The sequence below is a fragment of the Varanus komodoensis genome, unplaced genomic scaffold (assembly GCF_004798865.1).
Source record: "Varanus komodoensis strain SLA01 unplaced genomic scaffold, ASM479886v1 scaffold5, whole genome shotgun sequence".
In the NCBI taxonomy this organism is placed as follows: domain Eukaryota; kingdom Metazoa; phylum Chordata; class Lepidosauria; order Squamata; family Varanidae; genus Varanus; species Varanus komodoensis.
Genome location: NW_025336087.1, coordinates 3,378,933 through 3,403,103, shown reverse-complemented (window position 1 = coordinate 3,403,103; position 24,171 = coordinate 3,378,933). Strand labels below are relative to the sequence as shown.

Below are 24,171 nucleotides of genomic sequence, written 5' to 3'. Positions count from 1 at the left end.
GCCGCTGCAAAGTGAACCTGAGTCTGGGAACCAAAAACCAGGGAATCTGGCCCATTTTCCACCCAAAACAGATTCCTCACATATCCCTACTATCCATTCCATTTTCCTGAAGTGGGGCTGCTGCACAGCAGGTGGTAGAAGAAACAGGCCTATAGTTCTGTCCCTTAACCTACTAATGTCCCCTAACTATATGGCCTACGTATATGTGCCCATTAGGGGAGTTAGTTGCTGAAGGTATTACTGTAAGCTTCAACCAAAAGGACACTTCAAAATTAAGCAAAATAAACTTATGAGCTTAAAAACAAGATAAACCCAAGGTGCATAGCCAAGGGTCCCAAGCTTCAGGCACCTAGATTTTATGGTTTTATGGTATGATTTCCTATTATGACATTGAAGGATAGACAGCTGAATAAACAGAAAAATAGCCTCTGTTACTAGTACAGATAATATATTACTCAACATTATCAAGTTGGCATTATAAGCCAATATTCCATCACGTTACAATACACTTGTTACCTTTTCCTGTGAGTAAGAAGCACTGAAACCCACTTGTGACATTTCCAGCCTGAATGACTCGCCTTGAGCAGTGCCTGGCAGGAAATAAAACCAAGTGGTTATTCACATCAACACCTCAGATGATAAGATGTTATTTGCAAGTAGTTGTGGTGATTCAGTGGGACTGGCTTTCAAATTATGATTGAGAACAAAAAGCCCTTTGTTAACTCACCAATATCAGAAGTTCAGTATCTATAAAAATGTTCAGCAATAGCTGTGAGTGATGGTGTTTTTCATCTTGATAAGCAAGCATACCCAAGAGCCAGGTGGCATCATATTCCAAGGAAGGCAGATCCATAAACCCCAAAGGCACTTTAAAAAGTGTGTTTATGGCTTCTAGAGTGGCTACAGAGTACCAATTAATCAACATTGACTTGTTTGAAAGCCAGCTTCAAAACCCAGGGTGGTCTGGTGGTGAGTGTTGGACTAGTGACCTGGGAGATGGGGTCTAGTCCCTGCTCAGCCATGAAGCTTGCTGGGTGACTTTGGACCAGTCACAGACTCTCAGTGTAACCAACCTCACAAAGCTGCTATGAGGATGAAAAAGGAATGAAGGAGAACTATGTGAACTGCCTTAGGCTCTTTTCAGAAGGAAAAAAGGCAGGATGAAGATGAAGTGTAATAATAATGTATACCCTTCTGGTGTTTGGTGATCATTGCAAATGCTTCTCACCCTTCTCAGACTGCCTGCTGCCCATCCCAGTTGTATCTTAAAGCACAGTCATTTCTTTATAATACTTTGGCTTTGCTTAATATAATAAAATGAAATAATTACATGGGCTACAATAAAATGCATCCATAAAACAATATTTAAACAAAGCAAGGTCAGAGTCAGGGAGCACCTGTGTCAACAAAAGCATTTTAAAAAGGTATTTGAAGTTTGCTACTTTATTGCTGGAGAAGACTCCTGCAAGTCCGTTGGACTGCAAGGCAATCAAACCAGTCAGTCCTAGACGGGATCAACCCTGACTGCTCTTTAGAAGGCCAGATACTGGAGATGAAACTCAAGTACTTTGGCCACCTAATGAGAAGGAAGGACTCCCTGGAGAAGAGCCTGATGCTGGGAACAATAGATGGCAAAAGAAGAAGGGGACAGCAGAGAATGAGGTGACTGGATGGAGTCACTGAAGCAGTTGGCGTGAGCTTGGGTGGACTCTGGGGGACAGTGGAGGACAGTGGAGGACCGGAAGGCCTGGAGGAATGTTGTCCATGGGGTCGCAATGGATCAGACATGACTTCGCGAATAACAACAACAACAATAACCCATGTATGGGAGCAGATGTGGCCAATTTCTCCACTGCACCTGAAGGCAGCAGATCAGGAGAGGTAAGAGGGTATGTGGCAAGCCACATCGCACACAGCTTTCTCCTTCTGCCTGCTGGCATCTCCTGCTGGAGGCAACCTCGTCACTCTGCTTCATGGTAGGGCTGGCTCTCCTGGCAGCCAAGTTAGGTTTCCCAATGTGCATCTGGGGCTGTGTAGAAAACAACTAGAGCAAATGTCTCTTGCACGTGTGCTGAATGTAGATTCTGTCAGATAGTGCTACAACATAAATGAAACCTTGGGCTGAAGGAATGTGTGCATGGATCAAACTCCTGACTGTGGCAAGAGAGATGCAGATAATCATTCTGAAGACCTGCTGCATGGGAGCAGGAGAAGGAAAGCCAAGACTTAATTGTCTGTTTTCTGTCATTACAGATGGAATGCCCGCCAGCAAGATTTTGTTTATTTATGACATTTCTGCATTGCTCCAGAGCTGAAAATGTGGACAGTGTTCAATTAATGTGGAGGAACCAGGACTTGTGGGAGAGCAAATTTCTCTTGCTGTCTGCCCTGAAGAACCTCTTCTGTGTAGAAGAAGCAAAGAAAGTTGTGTGTTTTATTCAATGGAAAGCGAAAGACACTCTGCAGGTGTGCAGCAGTAGTTTTGCTATATTTTTCTAGTCCTAGAAGAAATCATTGCTGGTGCAACCCAGGGCACTATTGGTTGACCTCCATACAGATTTATTTGAAACTCTACCCTTTTCAAAAATAGCCAGATCTATTTGAAACTCTATCCTTTTCAAAAATAGCCAGTGGAGCAAAAGAGAGGGCGGGATGGCTGTGCTGGGAAACAAAGTCCAAGGATTCTTGGAAGCACAGAATAAGTTGCATGATTCTAAGGATCTTGGTGAATAGATTAAGGATATGTGTTGAGTAAAGTCTTTGAGTCTGGCACACTTAATAGGTGGTCATCCCAGGAAGGGCAGCCAAAAACTAAAAGAATTACATTGAGACAAAGCTGAGTTGTAAAACTGGCCACAACTTTATAGGTTACAGTTTGGGGGTTGACACGGCATGCATAGTGGAGGCCGATGGCTCCAATGCAGCTTCAGTGTGTTACCCACTCTGTTTATAGAATGAAGTTTAAGGATGATATCCATGGTGCTGAACAAATCAGCATCATGGATAGGTCCTTTAAGGTTCAGCCTGCACTCAGAGTGGATAAATTGCTCCACTGCCATTGCAACCACCATTTGATATGGGTTGGATGTTCTCATAAACCTACTGACCAATCCACACTCCAGGCAGAGTTCTGGGTGGCTCTGAAAGATGGGGAGGTTTAGGCCAGAGCATGGGATTGACCCCAGAATGCCATGCACTGCTTCCATGTTGTCCCCTGTTCCCCTGGGAGCAGGTCAGGCATCCCAGCTCCAAGGCTGGGTTGCAGGCCGCTGCTCGAACCTCAAGATGACTTCCATTCTCATTGGTGAATAGGGCATGCACGTTTTACCCCCTTGATCCAGCTCAATGCCATCCCTGCTGCAGTGGTCATGATGACACTTAATAACTGAATCAACTTATGTTGAAGAAGGTGCAAACCCTGTGGACAAGTCAATAGTCGCTAGGTAAAATTCCTCCCCATCTGTATCAGCCAGTAGCTGATTGCAGTTCATTTCCATAAGCGCCTTACTCACAGGGATGTGGATTGGGTGAGTGTGCAGTGGCTCTGAGAAAGGGGGAAGGAGGAAAGGGCTGAACCATTGCCCCTAATACAGCTGTAGAGTGGACCAAAGGGAAGATTCCCCTGCACCCACAGATCTGCAGCCTGTGCCCCCATGAGGACCCAACCACACTACAGATTGAACCATGGAGAAATGGGTGCACTCTGTTTGGCTGGGCCCTGCCCCACCCTCAGCATCACAAGTAGATGGCTTAGATGGTAGATCAGAAAGCCTCCCTTTGCGGCCTGGCACCGCAACTGCACTGCAAGATCTTCCAGGTAAGATAAGCTCTTTGTCCACCGGTTCCATTCTTTTCCCAAGGGATTCTCAATTTCCCACCACCAACACCACCATCACCACATACAAACCTGCCATTAGGGGGGTTTGCCTTTTGCAGTATAGAAAGCAAATGGTGGAATTAGGTAGTGAGATTTTGTTCACTGCTGAAGCTTAAAAAGAATGTATCAAGCACTTGTGTGATAAAATGAGTAAACAGAAACATTTCTAATATTTTAAAATCATGCTAGGAAATCAGTGATACCCTACTGAAATACTTTATTTCATCCCCAACCCTAGCTTTATTTGGTACCTTCTATGCTGAAAATTCGTTCTCTCAGAGTTCCTGCTTCTTCTAAGAGTGCTTTTTCAGAAGACACATTAAAGAAATACTTTAATTTGGGATCACTAGCAATTGCTTTGATTTCTTCGATTAATTTTGTAGTATCCGCTCCAGTTCTAATTAAATGTCCTAATACCTGGAAAAAGAGAACACCATGCTTACTTTAATAAGAATGGAACAGAGAAACCTGTAGTTGCATGACACATAAAATGTGTTCTGTGCTTGTTATACAATGCTCAACACCACAATCTTCCCTAGCAACAAGTAAGGTGGGGTTGACTGATTTGCAAAGGACCCATGATAAGTCTGACTGATTATTTGGCTTATTCTGGGCATTTTGCCTTTAAAAAGATGGTAGGAAGCTGCTGACTCTTTCCAAGCCCACAAAAGGTTGAGACAGAAGAGAAAAGTTGCTCCCACATGGAGAACAAAGAGGGAAATCATGGAAAGAGAAGGACCTTCCAGCAGCGAACAGCCAAAACAAATTTGAGGGGAAGTAAGGCACACATTGTCCCTGCTGAGGCTGCAAGATGCTCTGTAGCTCTTCAGGGGCTACTGTTTAAGAGGTATCTTTTGGTGCCCATTTGCAGACACAGACACAAAGTTAAAAATACTGGACAGCCATGAAAGCCCGTCGAAGGTGCTAGTGGGGACTTGGAAGAAGCACTTTGTGGTGGCTCATTAAGATCATGATCATGAGCTCTCTAGCTGATGTTTATGATCTTAAAAAATGTTTAAAGGAACATCTCTCAATCACCAGCCAAATTTAGCCGGAAATACAGCAAGAAGAATAGACAACCTCTGACAGTGATTCTCAAGTTCCTTTTGAGGTAAGGTAATGGCAGTCACACAAAGGTCACTCGGACAGAGCAAAATGTTGTTTAAAAATGTAATTTCTTGCTGCTCTTTCAATGTAGCTCCCTCACTGTTGAGTCTCACCCACAGTGAGTTGTATTTTCTGGCTTCAGATATCTTGACAAGCCACCTCAGGTAACAACAAACTTAGAACAGTCCATGGGTGTTGCTGAGTGGCTTGTCTGAAAAAACAAACCACCCTTGGTGAAGTGGCCCCTGTCTGCATACCACAAACCCCATCTATGATAACAAAATGTGGTGGGTGGTTGCATTATCCAAACCATGTCACTGTTTCTGTTTCCCCCTAGTGCTTTACACAATTAAGTTTCTTAACACCTTTTAGATCAAGTGGCAAAGGTAAAAAAAATAAGTTTGCTTGCTGCCATTGCCAAGCTTGACAACCCAATGAGAGTGCAAGTTTTTTATTTATATCTATATCTATATCTATATCTATATCTATATCTATATATCACTGGAAGAAAGTGAGCTTTTAAGGTCTACACAACAAAATGATGTACACAGAGGGACATATGAGTAATGTTTGATGTAGAAATCAATGAAAACAGCACCAGTGTCAAAACATATGTAATAAAAAGAGTGGCTAAACAAATTTTACCATCTTTGCCCTGAGATGCATAGCATAAATATACGGGAGTAGAAAGAGGACAATGCAAGGGAAAGATGCTTCCCCCTTTTAAAAATGTGTTTTCCTGTTGTGGTTAAAATCAGGCTGTTGCTACGTTATAAACTGATGTGGCTACAATTATGCTGTCAACACTAGTAGATAACTACAGAGAGAAACATTTATTTATTTATTTTATTTAAAACATTTCTATGCTGCCCCCATCGCAACAAAGCCTCGGGGCGGCTCACAACATGTGAAATTTCTTTCTAGAACTTGTATCCTCTGGATACTTCAGCTTGTAACTCTAGCCAGTTCTAGCCAGCAAATTCGATTGCAAGGGATAGTGAGAGTTGCTGGCCAAAGTATCTGGCAGACCACATGTTTCCCACCCCTCCCACAGATTCAGGTGAATGTGGAAAACCACATTCAGCACCTTCGTATATGACAGGAAAACAGAACCATGGGGCTGAACTGAGTTTTATCCCCTCCCTGCCTCATGCCAAGAGGCACAGGGTTCCGATCTTCTCTCATCACAGAAAAAGGAATTCAACTAGTGAGCCCCTCCCAGTGGGGAGCAGATCACAGGGGATCTTGGATCCCACTCTTGGATCTCAGGATGGAAGCCCCAGACCAACTCCTGGAGAAACCTAAGAAGCTCCATGGGGACAAGTCTGACACCTCGCAGGAAACGGTATCCGGAGGCCTACTGTCACTGATATTTCAATCTCCTGATAAGGTATGTATTCAGTAAAGCAAGGCCAGCTAAAATGACAGTCCTAATAATGAAAAGCTTACTTACCGCAATACCAAATCTAGTGATATTGTCCTCTTTGCACTTAGTTATGACTTCTTGCAATCTTGAGCCATCGTGCGATTCACCATCTGTCACAACAACCATGACTTTGGAGGCTGTTGCCCGCCCACCAGCTGCTTTTGAGAAAGCGTTGCGTCTGAAACGAACAGCGTGTTCCATTGACGAGCCACAAACACTGATTTTAATGCACGTTTTCATCAGTACTGCTACTCCCAGCAAAGTGAGGAAAATGAACAATCTGACTGCAGAATTCCTAGCTGATGACATGAAGCACTCGGAATATGTTAACATTCAAAGTACTATTCAAACATGGTTTTAATTTATCTTCACATAAAGAATTAGGGGAGGGCAGTGATCGGGTGTTTCTGCTGTCATTTGTAATAAGAATAAATGATTACTTCTGCTGGTGTGATTTACCTGGCATACTCAATTGCTTTGAATGTATTGGTTTGGTCTCCTCCATTTTGCCTGGTTTTTGACATTGCTTGTACAACATCTTCTTTATTTCTGTATGTATTCAGGTTAAACACTACTCGTGGGTCATTACCATACTGTATTAAGCCTAGCTAAAATTTGAAAAAAGAAAAAGAATTATTATTATACTATAGCTATATTCATCAATGTGAAATTCTCAGAAAGCTGCATGATAGGTTAGTTCCTGAACAGAAGGGTAGACGGCATGGAGGGCTGCAGAAGTTAGTACTGAAGAAAACGCAATGCCCCATATTGTGAAAGCTGATGGGCTAGTGCACTGGCCCAGAATGCCACAACATGCTTTGGCCTGAAGACATGGGCAGGATGTGACCACTAGATTCAACTCAATTAGTGCTTCAAGAAGAAAACCATATAGCTGCTGCTTCTATAAGAAACATTAGAACACAAGACAGGTTTAAATTACCCAAGGCCTTATTACACACAAGGCAGGTTTAAATTATCCTAGAGATCTCTTCTCATTTTGTACATCTTTTAGATTTAAGGTTAAATTTATATTTATTTTTTTCCTGAAAGGAACCCAAGGCATCTTACATAATCTTCCTTCTCTCTATTTAACCTCACAACAGCCCTCTGAGGTAGGTTAGGCTGAGATTGAGTGACTGGACCAAGGTCACCCAGAGTGCTTCATGGCTGAGTGGGGACTAGAACCCAGATTTCCCAAGTCAAAACACTAACCACATCATCATCATCGTCGTCGTATTATTATTAACAAATAACATTTAAATACTGCATTTAACTCATGTGAAAGAACTTATAATTAATGCACACATGCAGACTGATTATTAGATATCTTGTTACGTGCCAGCGAGTCATCCTCAGCTTATGGCAACACTATGAATGAAGGCCCTCTAAAGCACCCTGACCTTCACAGCCTTGCTCAGATCTTGGGAACTCAGGGCTACGGCTTCCTTTATGAAATCAATCCATCTCATAGTTGGTCGTTCTCTTTTTCCTCAGCTTTCACCTTTCTCTAGCATGGTTGTCTTTTCCAGTGAGCCTTCCTTTCTCTTGATGCCCCCAAGAGCTGGCACCAAGCAAGTTCAAAGTGTAAAGATTATCAGTGAACATTTGTTGACTTCATATCACACAACAACATAAGCTGTCTTGTTACTGCTGAAACATCTTTTATATATGAAGCATGGTAAGAAAATTTCCAGACTGCATTATTCTTTATCATGATGTTCTTCAGCTGTCACACTAACCCAGGACTCTCATAACCAAGGGGCACACCAGGATAATAGTAAGCCATTGTTTTGCTGGAAGAAAAGCATGCAGGAGAATGGAAAGGACCCTCTATTGCTACTGTTTCAACCCCACAGCAAGACTCAGATCACTGGCCATCTAGCCCAGGATGATCAACACTGACTGCCAACAACTCTCCACAGGCTCAGGGAGGTGGTTTTCCTGTCCTGCCAGGAGATGCCAGAGACGGATCAGGGTCCTTCTGTACGCCAAACACCAAGCTACAGTCCTCCCACCCACTACATTACTTGCATACAGAGTGGACACCTAGAGCTATTTTGGCGGCTGAGGCTCGGCTCTTGCTTTGTTTCTTTTGTTTCCACTTCTCAAGTTTAGACTAGGGGGAAAAACGGTAAAACAATACAGTTTTTTCTACAAAAATGGACTGAAGCATTCTGGGGTCAATCCTTGACAAAAAATAAATATTGTTTAATCCACTCACCTGTGTTTTTGTAGGGCCTATATCTAAACCTTGGGCAAATTTTTTCAAAAATGCCTGTACATCTTCCCAAGGATAAATACTGTTGGACTCATCACATACCACCACCATATCTACGGCTGGAGAACATTCTGCAAAAGAAAAGATAGAAGGCTTGTTTGATGTCATTTTCATGCCCCCACTGTGAACATTAATATTCAAAAGACAATCACAGAGTTATAGTAGGGGAGAAACAAAGTGAGATTTGTTCTTTCCAGATGATGAACTCCCACCCCTGAGTTTGCAGTACATTCAGAGATGCAACTATTTAGAAGTTTGCAGGCCTGGGGCCAAAAGCACTTTCAAAAAGCTGCCAAGCGCACTGCATACTAGCTCACAACCACAATGGACATGCCAGCTAAAGCAGAATTAATTACTGTTTGAGCAGCCACAACTCTGCCACAATTTAGGGTAAAAAGGCATGGGTCATGCATAAATTAAGCATCCATTACAATGGAAAGACTCAAGACACAACCCTGTGCTCCAGGATGCCCGCAGTGCTTGCAGGCTTCTGAGCATGGAAGCTTATGAGCATCTCATGAGGAGGCCATGCAGGTGACCTCCACCTGTTGTGCAAGACAGCTGATTACAGCCATCTTGTTGCAGTCCTTCAGATGGGGAGCCTAGAGCTCTGACACAGTATCCTGTACCCTGGCAACCAGCTCCTTCCTTCCCCTAGCTCCTGTCCTCTTTCTCTGAGGTCACCTTTTTGGTCTCAGAGAAACAGCTGGAGCAGTTTTCCCCCAGGCAGGCTCTGTGTGTTGTGTGGGGGTGGCAATCAAGCATGGAGTCCCATCTCTGAGGCCAACACTCTGTTTTCAACCTCAGATTTGGCAACTCACAGTATCTCAGGGCCACAGAACTGCTCTTGAGTTCATTAGCTTTGGGTATATTGCTTCTGTCTGGTTTTCAAAGGTTGACACATGTCTTACTGAATCTTGTCTGCCTTCACTGCCTTACTTTGCACAGCAGGTGAAAAACTTCTCAGGAACTGGAACCTTTGATTAAACTCAGAACAGATTCCTGTCGCGTAGTACTGGCTTCCACACTGTTGTGCCCACAAAGGACCACATGTCTTTGAAATCAAAACACAAAGAAGAAGAAGATTATTTTTGAAAACCACTTTAAGGCAGAATCTGACTTGTTACATCTGAGCTCATGACCCATAAACTATCCATGATTTGTTAACCAGTGAAAAGTTACCAAAAATGGTAGCTTGCTGACTTACAAGGTCTAGCTTGTCTTAACCCCAGTTCTTTATTATATAGGACAGCAGAGCTGTGTCTTACTCCTAGCTTCTCTATACACTTATCTGCCTTGAAACAGAGGATCCCAGTAAGAGTGGTCAGAAAATGAATGCTCTAAAGGTTGGGAAAATGGGTGGAGGAAAACAAAACCGGAAATAGGGAAATAATCTTGTCTGCAAGCATTTCAGCATTTGTTTCCTTGACTAAAATTCATGGCTAAATTTTCAAACTATGTTTAACATAAACCACAGCTTAGTGCCATGTACAAATGCAGCCACTGCATTGGGTGGTACGTTCTGCAATGTCTCATTATAATGCTGGACTATGCGCACAAATGCCTTCATGTTCCCCCATGAGAAAGCTGTGACATATACAAGCAAGTAGGGCTAATTATAGGGCCAGGGTCAGCCATTGTGGAAGGTCTGAAGGCTATTTTTTAAAAGGGTTGCAAGCTAATTCTGACTTCTTAGTGTCTACAGTGTTTTATTTGACACTATTCTCCCCATGCATTCTTTTTAACAAAATCTGGACAGCAGTGGGGGCAGTGGAATTACATGCAGTGACTTTTCCAACTGTATAGCTTTCGTAGGTTCCAGAAAATGCAAAAACTGGGTGTGAGGCCATGGGAATCTGCTGATGGTTCCACGTTCACTAAGTTCAGTTACATACCAGACTGGGACTACACTTCTTTGCACATGGCCAGAGGGCTCATTAATTATTGCAATACATGGGCAGCATCATTTGTAGTACTGTCTGCACTGGTTCTGGGACATCCCTTGGCTACACTGGTCTCTGACATGGCACTTCACATCCTTGAATTCAGCACCACAGGCACTGTGAATTCAAATTATTCAAATTATCTTTCCTAATCCAGGTGAACAAAAGCAAAGTTCCTGAAGGATGTCCAGCAGCAATGGAGAGTCTAACTAAAACCCCATACAGGCAGCAGAAAAAGGCAGGAAGTTTCACGAATGCTTTCATACATCCCAAGTCCCTTTCAAAGCAAAGAGGCTGTCTGAAGAAGCTCGGCCTCCATCCTCCACCCTAATCTTTTAAATGTGGCCTGGAAGTGGCCAGCAGATGGCATCACTCTTGTGAGTTTATAACACCATCGTCTGTATGACTTCTATTAACTATATTATTTCATTAGTGTCAGTCATAAACAACTGTAACTACTGAAGATGCTGATCAATTGTTACCACAGTTCTCTATATCAAATCTATAGTAAGAAAAATGCTAAATTATTAAGGGAGGCAGGAATCCTTCAAAGTTATATTCTTCTATAGTTCTCACTAGGAGAGAACTAGTGTAACTAGTAACATTTAAACAGTTCCTTCTTTCCTGAATTTTGATAGTTTGACAAAAATGTCCTGCTTCTTTTCTTCAAAAGGAAGTTAATTTTTATTTTTTATTTTCTATTTTTATTATTAACAGATCACTGAGACTGCGAGTGTAAACGCATCCCGAAGCCTCATTGCACAGGAAGGGGCTTGCTTCTTAGTAGACACACTTGGTGCAGCACAGTTACAAGGCAATCCTTCACATGTTAAGCTGGTCAAACAGCAACATACAAATAAATATTGCTCCGTTCACACTCTTCTGTGCAAGGTGATAAATGCTCGTGCGTGAATGTGCGAATTCAGACATTTTCCCTTCTTGCTAGAAATGGACTGGATAAATTTCCTTCACTGTCAATCAGTTTTCTCCTCTATACACAGAATAAAAGAAGAGAGTTTACTTGTGCCCTGTTGCCATCACCTTGACCATCTAAGCAGGTCCAAGCCAGGTACACTTATAATATTGGATTATGAATACTTAAATTTATATTTAATCTATTTTCTTTACTGGTAACTATTTTGCTTTCTTCCTTTCCTGGTTTAGTAAAATCTTTTAAATTTGGATTTTGTGAGTACGGCTACACACTTAGAACACTGCAAAGGATAATACCCAGTGCATTGATCTAAGCCTAAGGAAAGGCAAGGGAACATGAGCTGCAGCTTTGCATCGCAAGGTCTGTAAAATTCAACTGGCTGGCCAGTCGCTGGCTTCCCATGCAGAAGAACAAAGAAGAAAGGACAGCAAAGGGTTGTGTGCTGCACTCAGACCTGCTTTGCAGGGTTGGTGTAGCTCCTTTCCCCACAATTAAAAAAATATTTTTAAAAGCTGGCAGAAAAGGCAGCAACAGCATGAAATGGGGAGACAATATAGGTCCAAAAAGTAAATTGTTGCAGACACGTGCACTGCCAGGCTGAGTGGCGCACCTTCCTTCCTGGGTGATTCTGGTTGCAAAGGCACATGCCGTAGGCAGTTGGCTGGGGGAAGGATTATGGAACACAGAACTCAGAGGTTTATCAAAAGGCCCTTTTGCACACATGGATTATATATCATGCCACAGACCTAACTGCGGTGGGAAGGGAAGAGTATCTTAAGTGTTCCAAACATCTTCAAAGCCTTTTCTTGTTTTCCTGCCTCATTAGCACATCAGCAAATTCCCTTTTCATACTGTTCACATCCTGCATTTTAAAGATCTTTATTGCGACATACATAATGATTCAATGCATCTGCTTTTTGTAGTTCCCCTAGATGCTGTATTACAGCTTTAGATGCATCTCTATAGCATAAGAAACATTACCCATAATGCAAGAAAGTCATAAGGGACTACTCTTTGTTGCATCTGCAGTATGGAAACTCAAAATATTGGATGTGCTTTTCAAGACTATTCAAACAACATGCACTAAAAGGTTTCTCAGGAGGCAATTTCAGACTGTGTTATCAACAAGCACAGAAAATGCTTCTAAAGAGCTGCAAAAGTGAACACAACTTTAACGGTTCACAGATTTTGTACCTAAACATTACATACAACATTACATACACATCAAAAAATTAATTCCATTTTGCAGTTTTATTTATTTCATTTTTCTATTGCCCAGTAGTTGAGGCTGCCTGAGGCGATGGCCTTAAGTGTAGGTGATGGCCTTAAGATCCCTCTTCACTCTGCTAGGCCCAGCCAGAAACAAGCATCCAAACTGTGGAAGCGACATTGCAAGCAACCACAGAAAACAAGATGGTGCTAGCAGTTCCTGGGATGGGACTGGACCTCGCTACAGCTGTCAAGGAGGAAAAGGTAGCAAGAGATGGTGTTTAAACTTCAAGATATGGTTGATAATAAGGAACAACCTCATTAATTAGCTACTGCTCGAGAAGCTGGAGGTAAGGATATGAGCTAAGGCTACTTCATATGTGCTAAGGAATCGGTGGGTGCCAGAAGCAAGAAGTCCTCTCCCCACATCCTCTCCCCCACCCTTCCAGTTCTTACTGACTGCTAGTTTGTCCCTGGAAAGATATGCCAGCTAGCCTGTGAAACGCACCCTGATCCGAAAAGGAACCAAGGAAAGAATTTTTGCTACATAAAAATACACAAACACAAAGCAAAGCTATTTAAAAGTAAAATGCCTACTTATTGCAATTTGTTTATCCCGTACCCCATTGGGTTAAGCAATACCACATAAAGCACACAGAAAAGCTTATGATTTATATTTTATACTTTTATTTATTTTATATTGTTAATTTTAATTTTATATTGTTATTTTTGTATTTTATTGTGTTTGTAAGCCGCCCTGAGGCTTTGGCAAGGGGCGGCATAGAAATGTTCTAATAAAAATAATAATGATGATGATGATGATGATGATGATGATTTCATCATCAACTTGGGAGGAATCTTACACTTTTATTACTAATATGATTAGCACTTACCAAAAATCCTCCTGTTATTGAGTTTCTTGCTAGGGTTAATCCTAGATTCATTTCCTTCTTTATCTCAGTAACATTTGGAATGCTTGCGAAAGCTGAAAGACAGTGTAAATTCCAGCAATGATTGAAGGTATTGTTTTTAACATAAAAATTCTAAGTAGCTTGCAGATATTTCCTACCTATGTCCTATTTCATCCCCTAAATGCAACAAGTGTGCCCTCTTAATAAGCATCTGAATTTGCCCTTAGTAATCTACATTTACCAAGTTACTTTTCCTTGGAAATTCCTCTGAGAAATGAGTTTCCACGGAAACTTATTTGGGGAACAATGCAGGCCTCCATTTTGTCCATCAATATTTAATAAAGTCAAACTTATACTGTTTGGATCAACAGTTTATTACTCATAATAAACTACTGAGAGTGTGGAACGCATGCTGAAATAAATGCTCATTTCCTCAGAATTAGGAATTGTATATATAGTCCTTACTTGCACATATGGACATCATTTAATGATGCACTTTTTAGTTCCTATATCTAATATGGGGTAGCCAAAGAATAGCTCTTGAAAAGTCTGTACATAAGTTGTACCCAGTTTGTGACAGTTTGTCTGCATCTATGTGCAGAATTAAACATTTGACATTCCAAGTGCAAGCATCACTTTTCAGGCAGCTGTGATCATATATATATGCTAAAAGATTACCCCTGCATTTGGCAGAATAAGGATGTTGCCCTACATAGCAAGAGCAGACATTTCAAATGTTTTTCCCCTTCATTCAATAAATGTATGCTGAGAACCACGCCTAAGTTGCGCTCAACACAATCTCACTATGAAGTATGTGGAGGATGCAATTCTATTCACACCCTGTTGGCAAGCTGCTGGACTAGATAGGCCTTTTGGTCTTACCCATTCCAACACGGATACATGAGGAAGGAAGGGACAACATGAACTTCTCAACAAAGAAATAACCCATCTGCTTTTTAGGATGTCTAGGGCATTAGACACATGTTCTTTTTGAATTAGAACTGCTAGAGTTTATCTACCCCAAACATAAACTGCTTATTTCTAAAGAAAATTAAAGGTGTTTCAACATAAGGATTTTAACTTCATGGGACTTTTTCTTCCTGAGTCCAAGGGCTGCCCAACTTAGAAGAGTCCTAATAGATTTACATAATTAAGTCATTTGAATTTAATTTTTGTTGCTACTCTGTTCTCTGTCCTATTTTCCTGTTAGTGGCATCCAAAACAAACTTTTGTAGAATGCATATAAAGTGTGATATAGTAATTAAATGTTACTAGCCAGGACTGGAGCAACCCAAGTTCAAATCTCCTTTCAGACATGATGATCACTGTGTCTTCGACATTTTTTTCCCTCAGCCGAAGCTACCTCACGAAGTTATTGTGAAGATAAAACAAGGATGGGCTAGGATAGGAGCTCCGTATGCCTCCTTGAGAAATTATATATGTTAATAATATAATAATAAAATAATAAGATGTCATAAAATATCATGTAGTACTGTTACAACTTACTTTGTAAATTCATCCTTGAACATGTGGTCTCCTGTTGATTGACTGCACATTTATATATGTCTCCCATTCTATTTTTTGGATATCCACTCCAAGGTGAAGCAACAAGTAACCTGAAAAACAAACACACTGTTATGTTCAGGAAACTCAGTTGGGTGATGCCATTCTAAAACCAGTATCTGAAGAGAGAACCTCATAATACTACAGTATTGACCTGTAAGGTAGTTTCTGGGCCCTTTCCCCCAACGCTAGTGTTTCTAGTGTATGGTCTGAAGGCACATAAAGCATCTACCATGTTGAAGCTAAGCAGGTCTGGGGCTGGCCTAAGCTTGGAGGTGAGACCACTTTGGAACCGCATGTAGCTACCTTGAGTTCTGCAGTGGGAGAAAGGTGGGATAAATAAAATAAACACTGGCAATGTGTGAAGTGTTGTAAGGAAAAATAGTGATCTCAGCTTTGGGAGAATGGTGGACAAAATAATTAAGAACTTATCTCCAGTGATTCATGGGGCTGGAAAAAACATTGGGTATTTGGCATTAACCAGAGTATCAGTACTTGATTAAACTGATGTCACTGTACAAAACATACTGGGCTGTACATTTCCCTGCCATCAGCAGAATGCTGATGCTTCCTCAAAGGTTCTGCAATCAGTTTTCCTAAAATATGCACAAATAATAAACTAGTGAAGCCAAGGGGCCAGAAACAAACAAAAACCATGGCGTGAGACCCAAGAGCTACAAGCTCCTGAAATGAGACCTGCGAGTTTCTTTGCTTTTTTCTGTCATTCCCTCTCTAGATGCCCAACGAGGAAAGCAGGGCATAAATCTAACAAATGAATAAGGCAATTCAAACCATGAAGCAAGCTCCCAGGAAGGGGGTGGGATTAGCTGGAGAGATTCCAATATCTTTCTGTGTGTGACAGGGTGGAAGGTTACACCAGTAGTGTCCCTGCAGGCAGGAGGCTACAAGGGTGGGCATTTCTGATCCTGCTCTCCTTTTTGCCCTTCTCTTGAGGAGAATACAGTTCCAGGTAGAAAGAGGATTCTCAGAAATTGTACGAGTTTCTGATGTTGAATTCCTGCACTGATTCTACCACACCCTTACAACATACAAAGGGTGCATTCCTGCAGTCAGGAAATATACAAATTCAACTGTACAAGTCGGAGCAGCTCCAATAACCGCAAAACAAAATGCTGGCAAAGAGCCCGCTCAGACTCCAGCTGCCCGGAAGTGTCTTCTCTGTTCATTCTAGCTCTACACCTCACAAAAGCAGGGGGGGGTGGTGCTTAAAGGAGAGCATGCTGTGGAGATTCCAACAGCAGGAAACAAGCTAGGTCTACAGGACCCACTGAAACTCAGAGCTACACTAAATGTTGTTATTTCCTCGTTTATTTGATTTATCTCCCACTTTTTAAAACAATGAACTCAAAGCAGCTTACATAATTCTCATCTTCCTGCTCTCAATCTTTTCTCCACAACAGCAACCCTGTGAGGTAGGTCGCACTGAGAGTCTGTGATCTGCCCAAAGGCACCCAGTTGGCCCCAGAGCCAAAGTTACTTATGTTGCCTGAATCCCTGTCCCATGCTCCTCCACCTAAACTACTCCACCACACTGTCTCCAATACTGCAGTGTAAGAAAGCAGAACAACCAAACTGCAGCTTGCATTTCGATGTTGTTATGACACTTACGAAGTTCAGTTGCCAAATAAAATACCTTAAGGTCACCGCTGGTGTATTAGCCATCAAGAAGAATGTCTGCATTCACCCAGACTGTCAAAGGACACAGAAAAAGACAGTGCATTGTGGACACCAGACTATAGGAGATGGTGGAATACACCTACCAACACATTCCAAATCTGGTTTTTGCATAGTGTTTTCTCGTCCCAATGCATTTTTTTCTTGGTACTTCCAGAATATGTGCACATGATCAGCTTACCACAGACTCACAACCAGGCTTTTTCAACTACTTTTTCATATAGACTCTACGCACCCAACAATAATGTTAATACAGTCCTAACTGATTACTTTGGAGCCAAGAAGGCTGATTTTAAAAAGAGAAGGGACACCCAACACGAGAACCGGACTTAGACTTATGCAATAGGATTTTCCTTTTCCTGAAACATTACCCCCTCCCCTCCCCCAGCACACATACACAAAATCTGCTCTGAAGGGTTCTCCATTGGAGGGAGCAGAAAAAAATCCCTTTCACCAACAAATGGGCATTCCACCAAAAAATATGTTATTTACATACTTCAAAATTAATGTTAGTGTTTGATGATGCATCTAAAGTGTGCCTATGTTTTCTTCTAGAATGTGAGCAAGCTCAAGCATTTATTTCAAGAAAAAGCTTGCTTTTCTTGAAAGCCTCTCAAGTACATGCAGAGTATTATTATTCCAACCTGGTCATGTCAATGAGATAATTAAATGTCTGGAGCCATTCTGGAATGATGGGTTCTGTTTATGGAAGGTAGCTGCAGTATATTATTCACACAGATACCCAGAAGTGAAAATAGCCAAGAACTAAAACAAAATAACCGTTTTGTTCCCTATTCAATTGTTTTGAATATGTGATAGGTTAATGCCATGTTCTTTCCACTACCACTGTCCTGCATCTCCTTAAAGCTTGCTGCATACTTATATGCAACTGACAGCAGGGTGATACTTCACTCCACACTGTGGTTACAGGAAGTTTGTATGTTTCTGTGATTGTTTTTCTTACAAAGGGGGTGCAATGTCTTCTCCAGGACTTGTGGTGAGAAGTTATGATTGGCTGTTAATCCTCTGCACATCTTTGTTACCTGTTTGGATATGTCCCTCTTCCTGCTCATGTTTTTATGAGTTTTAGAAGCAAAAGCCTATGAAAAATTCAAGGAAGATGGATGGGCACGCTGGGAGTTAGAAGGTTTTTGCTTCCAAAATTTGCATAGGACTGCACCCTCTGATAGCAATAAATATCACTGTAGTCCTACTATGGTATCAAGTATGATATAATAAAAATGTGCAGGGCCAACAGTATTTTGCACATATCGTAAGATTCTGTTATCTGTGAGTTGCTCCGGGTGCTGCCGGAATCAATGCTATGCAACTACATTTCTGTCCCCAACTTTAATGGCTTCAACTTCTTTATTCTCTGACTAAAGTATCTGGGCATGTCTTACTCAGGCATGCAAACCATTGTTACCATTTCATTTATTCAGATAGGTTGTGCTTGGGAACCCTGTTTGGAAACCCTGTTCTATCCTGCAAGAAATACAAACTGAATACTGATTTCTGCTGGCCTCCAAAACACTACCAGGAAGGCACCTGCTCTTCCTCTCTTAAAACAAAGAAAAGGAACATAACATGCATTGAAAATCACCCTGAAGAAAGTGTGACTTTAAGAATTAAAAAAGGTTTGCATGTTGATTTCAAAATATATGCATAAAGGAATAAGTGAAGTGAAGCAAAGTAGAAATGATATCAAAAAGAATATGGAAACATCTATTACAGCTATCCAATACAGAAGCTAAAAATGTCTGTCTGTCTGTCTCAGTCTCTCTCACATCCACACCCACACAGAGCATATCTATGAAGTCAATAAAGAATAGAACTTTCTACATGTTTACTTTGTACTGCTGTTCCTATGAATGGCTTATTCTTCCTGCACAAAACTGTGACTAAACGTAAATACTCCTACGGAGAACTATTAGTCAGCTTTCTAAACATCCTCTCAGTTATTCTTGCCAAGGATCTAATCTTTACTGAACTAAAAACTACAGACACAATTACTAATATGCGGCAGACTGGGAGAGAGCAGATCAAACACATGAATTATCTGTGAAATCTCAGTTACGACACTGCTCAGAAACAAAAAGAGGTAAAGTCTTTTGTTGAAACACAAGAAGAATTGCCTAACAAGCTGTTCAACAATGGAATAGGCTGAACTGGAAGGTGCTGCGTTCTCCCTTGTTAAAGACTGGACAGCCACCGTTCAAGAGAACTGTAATTAGACACCCTTCCACCTCTATGATTCTACATCCTTTGCAAGCTACAATTCATGCATTCTATTTAATTATTATATTGCTACACCACTGTAGAGCTGAATCTCTCTTGTTAATACTTTTGTTTTTTTAAATAAAATAAATTTATGGGATGAATTTCTTAGACAGTCTTCTTACAAAGTGTCTGAGGGCCCACTGAATACTTTGAATATGGGGGAAGAATCTGACCCCATTTTTATTCCCTGCCAGAAAGAACTGTCTTTCTGAGGTTGGGAATGCGACCTTGGAGAGAGGGTTTTTTTGGTGGGTGGGGAGCAGAATGGATAGGTCAGGAGATGATCTGACTTGGGGCATCTTCAGCCTCTGTCCCTCCCCGCTGAAATTAATCACATCTAGATGATACTGTCTGAATTAATTTCTGAGTTAATTTCAATACTAATTGTTCTACAAACAGAAAACAGTGAGCAGATAAGCAAAAGCAGTGATCTAACAAGGTGACCTTAGGGCATGATCCTATTCACATTTGGAAGAAAGTTGGACAATGCCCAGTGTTCCCAAGCCAGCAACACTGGTTGAGCATGCTGGTCACTGCAGGCTTTGTTCCCTAGCTAAACATGGATTGGGCTGGGGCTTTTGATGTTTTAATTCAAGGAAGTCTGTCTTTTCAAAATATTGTTCTCAAAACAAAACAAGCTAGGAACATCAGCCATTACTGGGGAAATGTTCTAGTAGTTTTTGTGACAAAATGCTTAACATGTTGGTCTCTCTTCTTAAAAACTGCAAGTATTCTGCCTTTGGACTCACTAAATCTATTAGTCTACTTTTATGCTCCACAAAGTGACTGAAGAGCGTGCTTACTCACTGCAAGATTGTGGAGCAGGATCTTTTTTGACTCCTCCATAGAGTGGTTCCCTAAGAACTACACAGAAGTGAAATCCTGTACATATTAAGCAGGGAATGAGTCCTCAGTTAGACTTACTTCTGAGCAAGGATTTATTTAAAGCGTTTTTATCCAGACCTTCAGCTAAAACAGGGTCCCAGGGCAATAAGGTAGCCCATACCCCAGGCACAAAACAGACATAACACAAAGGGGATTGGGACAGAGGAGTAAAAGGAAACTTGGGCAGCAGCACTTAGTTACTAAGCTCTTAAAAGCCTTTATTCTGGCAGGGAGGAGAGAAACAACCCTCTTGCAGCTGTGCCTTCCCTGGCTCATGGACTGGTTCTTCCACACAGTTTTTTCTGGGAGGCAGGAAGCGCCTGTGGCTCTTTAGTCCCAGGACAACATGCACAGATGTGGACATATGTCCATGAAGCTGGGGTAGTTTGTAACCATTGCTGAAGTTTTACATGGGAATTTTGATTTTGTTTCAAGATGGTGGAAGACCAAACCAGTACTGGATGCAGCAGGAGGCAAAGTAAATGTGGGACTGTACTGGAGCCAGGAGGTAGAACTAAACCTGGATGAGGGAACTGAAACTGGTGCCAGAGCCTTTGAACGGCTCTGTGGCATAAGCGAAGTTAAAGCATGCCTTGTAATTTCAGATGATACCTGCCCAATATTCACCCTCCTTAGCAGGAACCAGTGAAAGCAGTTAAAACTCTAGCACAGTCTTCCCCAACCCAGGTCCATCGAGATGTTGTGCCCTATAAGTTCTATTGGCCAGGATAGCTGGCACTCCAAACATTGAGGAGAGACCCAAGTTAGGGAGGCTATGAAGAGGAAATATTAGCCCTCTCTTCATGCTTAAAGCATTGAGAAGAGGCAGCAGGTTCATGTAGTTCCTGCTACCATCTCCTCCTCCAAGCCATCCAAGTGTCACATATGACTTGAGGACCATTTCAGGGTTAGTTCCAGTTACGTTTTAAATTTTACCTCCCCGGGAGTGGTTGAGGTCCAATCGGTGCAGGTGTTCAAGGATAGGCTGGACGTCCACATGGTGGGCATGTCGTGAGCAGAGCCGGCTGGTGCCGGAGGTCAGACTAGATGGCCCGGGAGACCCCTTCTGACTCGCGCTGTTTTCTATGTTTCTATCATGCAATGACCCTGCCTCGTTCATGGAATTTCCTGGCTGCGTGGATGTCCCTTTCTCACTGTCTTCCACTTGTCACCTTCCCATGGTCCTCCTGACAGTTCTCCTCTATTTTTGCTTTCCATAAATAATCAGTTAAGGAGGAGGTGATGACAGGACAGCTGCACAATGGCATCAGCTCCGTCACACTCATTGCCCCCTGTCTGGATACGCTTCAGGTCAAAAGGCATTTCTGCACCAGAGTGGAAAGGCTGGGGGAGCAAGTACACGACCCTGCATGCTCCTCCCATCCTTTAAACATGGATAAGGGTGATCTCACATTAAGCCCGTATATAAGATGAATCAGTGAAAGCTCAAAGTACATGCTCCCTGATGGTACAGACTTCCTCTTACATGACAAATTTCATCAAGGTGCTGTAATTAGGATTTTAATTCATCCCGAGTTCAAAATAAGGACAAGACAGAAAGTCAAACAGAAACAGAAGGTCCTGTGAGTCTCCTGAGAACATACTACTGGTTTAAAACAACAGCCTGAAGATAAAGGTCATGTGAAGAAACCGTCATAGCTACAACATAGGCTCCCTTAGTTTTCTCCCCACAATATTATTATGCTATTATTTATTTCATTTCTACCCAGCCTCACTGCCAAAGTTCTCTGGGCAGTTTAAAAAAATCCAAAGGATGTGTGAGGAGTGGGATTTGAACCCACACTGCCATTTGGAGAGCAGAACACCTAGAAACTGGAAAGTCCTTAGTCTGATGCCTTAGAGCATTCAGCTATCCTGACACCGATAAGCACTAATTGCCCCCAAGGGGATTTGAACTCACAGACACAGGCATGGCAGCCTGGGCCCTTTCCCCGGCCATTCTAGCTACTATGAATGATGCACAGAAGTGCTTACCATTTCCCTTCTTCATTTAAAAGCTGCTTCACTGTGTATCCAAATTGCTCACTCGAGGGTCCAGAAAATACTTTTACTCCTTGGAGCCCAACATTGTACGCTTCGCAGCAGTTTTGCAGGATGCCTATTAAGAAGAAGAGTAAGATTACCATAAAAGTAATTAAGCAAAGAACTTGATGTGCTCTCTTCATGCCAATTCTACTCAGTAGCTAATTTATATGTCACCATGGATGGGAATTTCTATCTTTCCATTGCAACTGTGCAACTGTGATTTTGTAACAAAATCCAGTATCTTGACTTAATTTTTGTTAAGGTGTCTAGCCCATTAGGTGAAGCAGAGAGACTTAAAGTGGGAAAATGGGAGGCTACCATACTGGGTCACACTAGCCCACTCTTGTCTCTTTTTGCCGGTGGTGACTCCCCAGGGTCTCAGGTGGGAGTCAAACTTCCACATGCAGGGCATGTGCTATGCCGCCAAGCAATGCTTCCCTCACCTTTCGGAAGAAAATATGTATTTGCAGCAAGTTCTCAGCTTAATTTCTAGAGGACAAGGAAGATGGCTTCAATGTATCACTCTTTAGCTTCCCATGATCAGCAAAAACAGGATAAATTGCACCAAAAAAACAAATGTATTTTTAGATTGGCATAACTAACACAGGTCACAGAATTCAATTTCTATTCTTAGGTGCCAATTCTGAGTCACATTGCTATGCAATATTGTATTTTAAGTCTCTCCCCCAGCTACAACTATATACATTGCCTTCAAACTGTTCAATACAATAAGACTTTAGCACTACATACTGTGTAGCTGCTTTTTCAGTAATGCTTATGAATTCTAATCAGCATTATATAGACAACCCTCCCCCCATCCCTGTCAAATAAAAGCAGATTGTGGAGATGATAGCCTTAAATTTCTTTCTTTATAGTTCAAATGGTTAAAAGTAGAATGATAATAGTTTTTAGAGGAAAATGGCTTTACCCTTATCATTACTGTCTAAATCTACTGTTATTTTGCTAGAACAAGGAGTTAATCAGAGGATCTTCTGAGAAACTTCCTGATTTACTTGGCATGGCCATATAATAACTTTTTACATTTTGGTTCAGCACTTTAGTACAAGCTAAGGCAAGAGGAAGTAGGTTCACAAACTTAATCCGTTCCAGGACTCTGGTCGCAACCCAAGTTAAATTTCCCCATAAGCTTCAATGTAAATAAGGTTAATACATTCTGTAACCATTTTTATCACAAAAATTTGAAACAAAGTGACAAAGAACAACAAAGTAACAAAGAACAACAAAGATCGCAGCCATCTCCCCCTACCCAACACGACTGCAAGCACCCATCTTCCCTGTCACCCAATGCAGAGTTCATGACCTGAGGCAAAATTGTTATGAAATTTCTGTTTGCGACCCAATTTGGCCGTGAAATGAGGCATCCATGAGCTGGGGTACCACTGTAATGCCTCCAAATAGCTTTCAGAACATACAAGCAGACACACTGGTATCCCTTGTCTTAGTTCTAATTCCAGGTATATGGGAAAGGCACTAGTCTGTACAGTGGTACCTGGGCTCACGAATGCCTCAGTTCTCAACCAAATAGGATTGCAAACAGAAATTTTATAAAAATTTTGCCGCAGGTGGTGCATCGGGTGATGATCATGAGCCCGCCTGCCTTCCCTGCACCGGCGCAATCGCGTCGTGCTGTGGGGGTGGGGGGAGATGGCCGCGTTTGTGCTGGAGGGGGGGAAGATGGCCTCAATTGTGCCCGTGTTCCCTGGCTGAGCACATCCGCACATGACTCCCCGCCAGTGTGCCCACGATTGCACCCGTCTCCCCCACACACCTCGCACGATCTTTGTCATGTTCACATTTTTCTGATTTAAAAAAAAAATAGTTACAGAACAGATTAACCTTATTTACATTGAACTTCATGGGAAAATTTGACTTGGCTCATGGCCAATTTGGGTCACAACCAGAGTCCTGGAACGGATTAAGTTCGTGAGCCAAGGTACCACTGTATACTTATTTATTTCCTCCAAGGAGCTCAAGGTGAGGTATATAATCCTCCTAT

The 24,171-nt window shown here is 41.9% G+C and overlaps 1 protein-coding gene across 3 annotated transcripts in view; it reads right to left on the bottom strand.

Annotated features, from left to right (window-relative positions):
- Nucleotides 1-24,171, bottom strand: part of ITGA2 (integrin subunit alpha 2) — a 78,344-nt gene that overhangs the window by 33,243 nt on the left and 20,930 nt on the right. For 2 of the 3 annotated variants that reach the window (XM_044446272.1, XM_044446273.1), the window contains exons 2-10: nt 22,104-22,227; nt 15,192-15,301; nt 13,668-13,759; nt 9,628-9,742; nt 8,632-8,759; nt 6,870-7,018; nt 6,438-6,588; nt 4,129-4,294; nt 517-590 (exon numbers count right to left, since the gene is read on the bottom strand). In XM_044446272.1, coding sequence (XP_044302207.1) covers nt 517-590; nt 4,129-4,294; nt 6,438-6,588; nt 6,870-7,018; nt 8,632-8,759; nt 9,628-9,742; nt 13,668-13,759; nt 15,192-15,301; nt 22,104-22,227 — 1,109 coding nt within the window. Of the gene's footprint in view, nt 1-516; nt 591-4,128; nt 4,295-6,437; nt 6,589-6,869; nt 7,019-8,631; nt 8,760-9,627; nt 9,743-13,667; nt 13,760-15,191; nt 15,302-16,902; nt 16,959-22,103; nt 22,228-24,171 lie in introns of those variants that run through there. The other variant, XM_044446274.1, reaches the window with a different exon arrangement.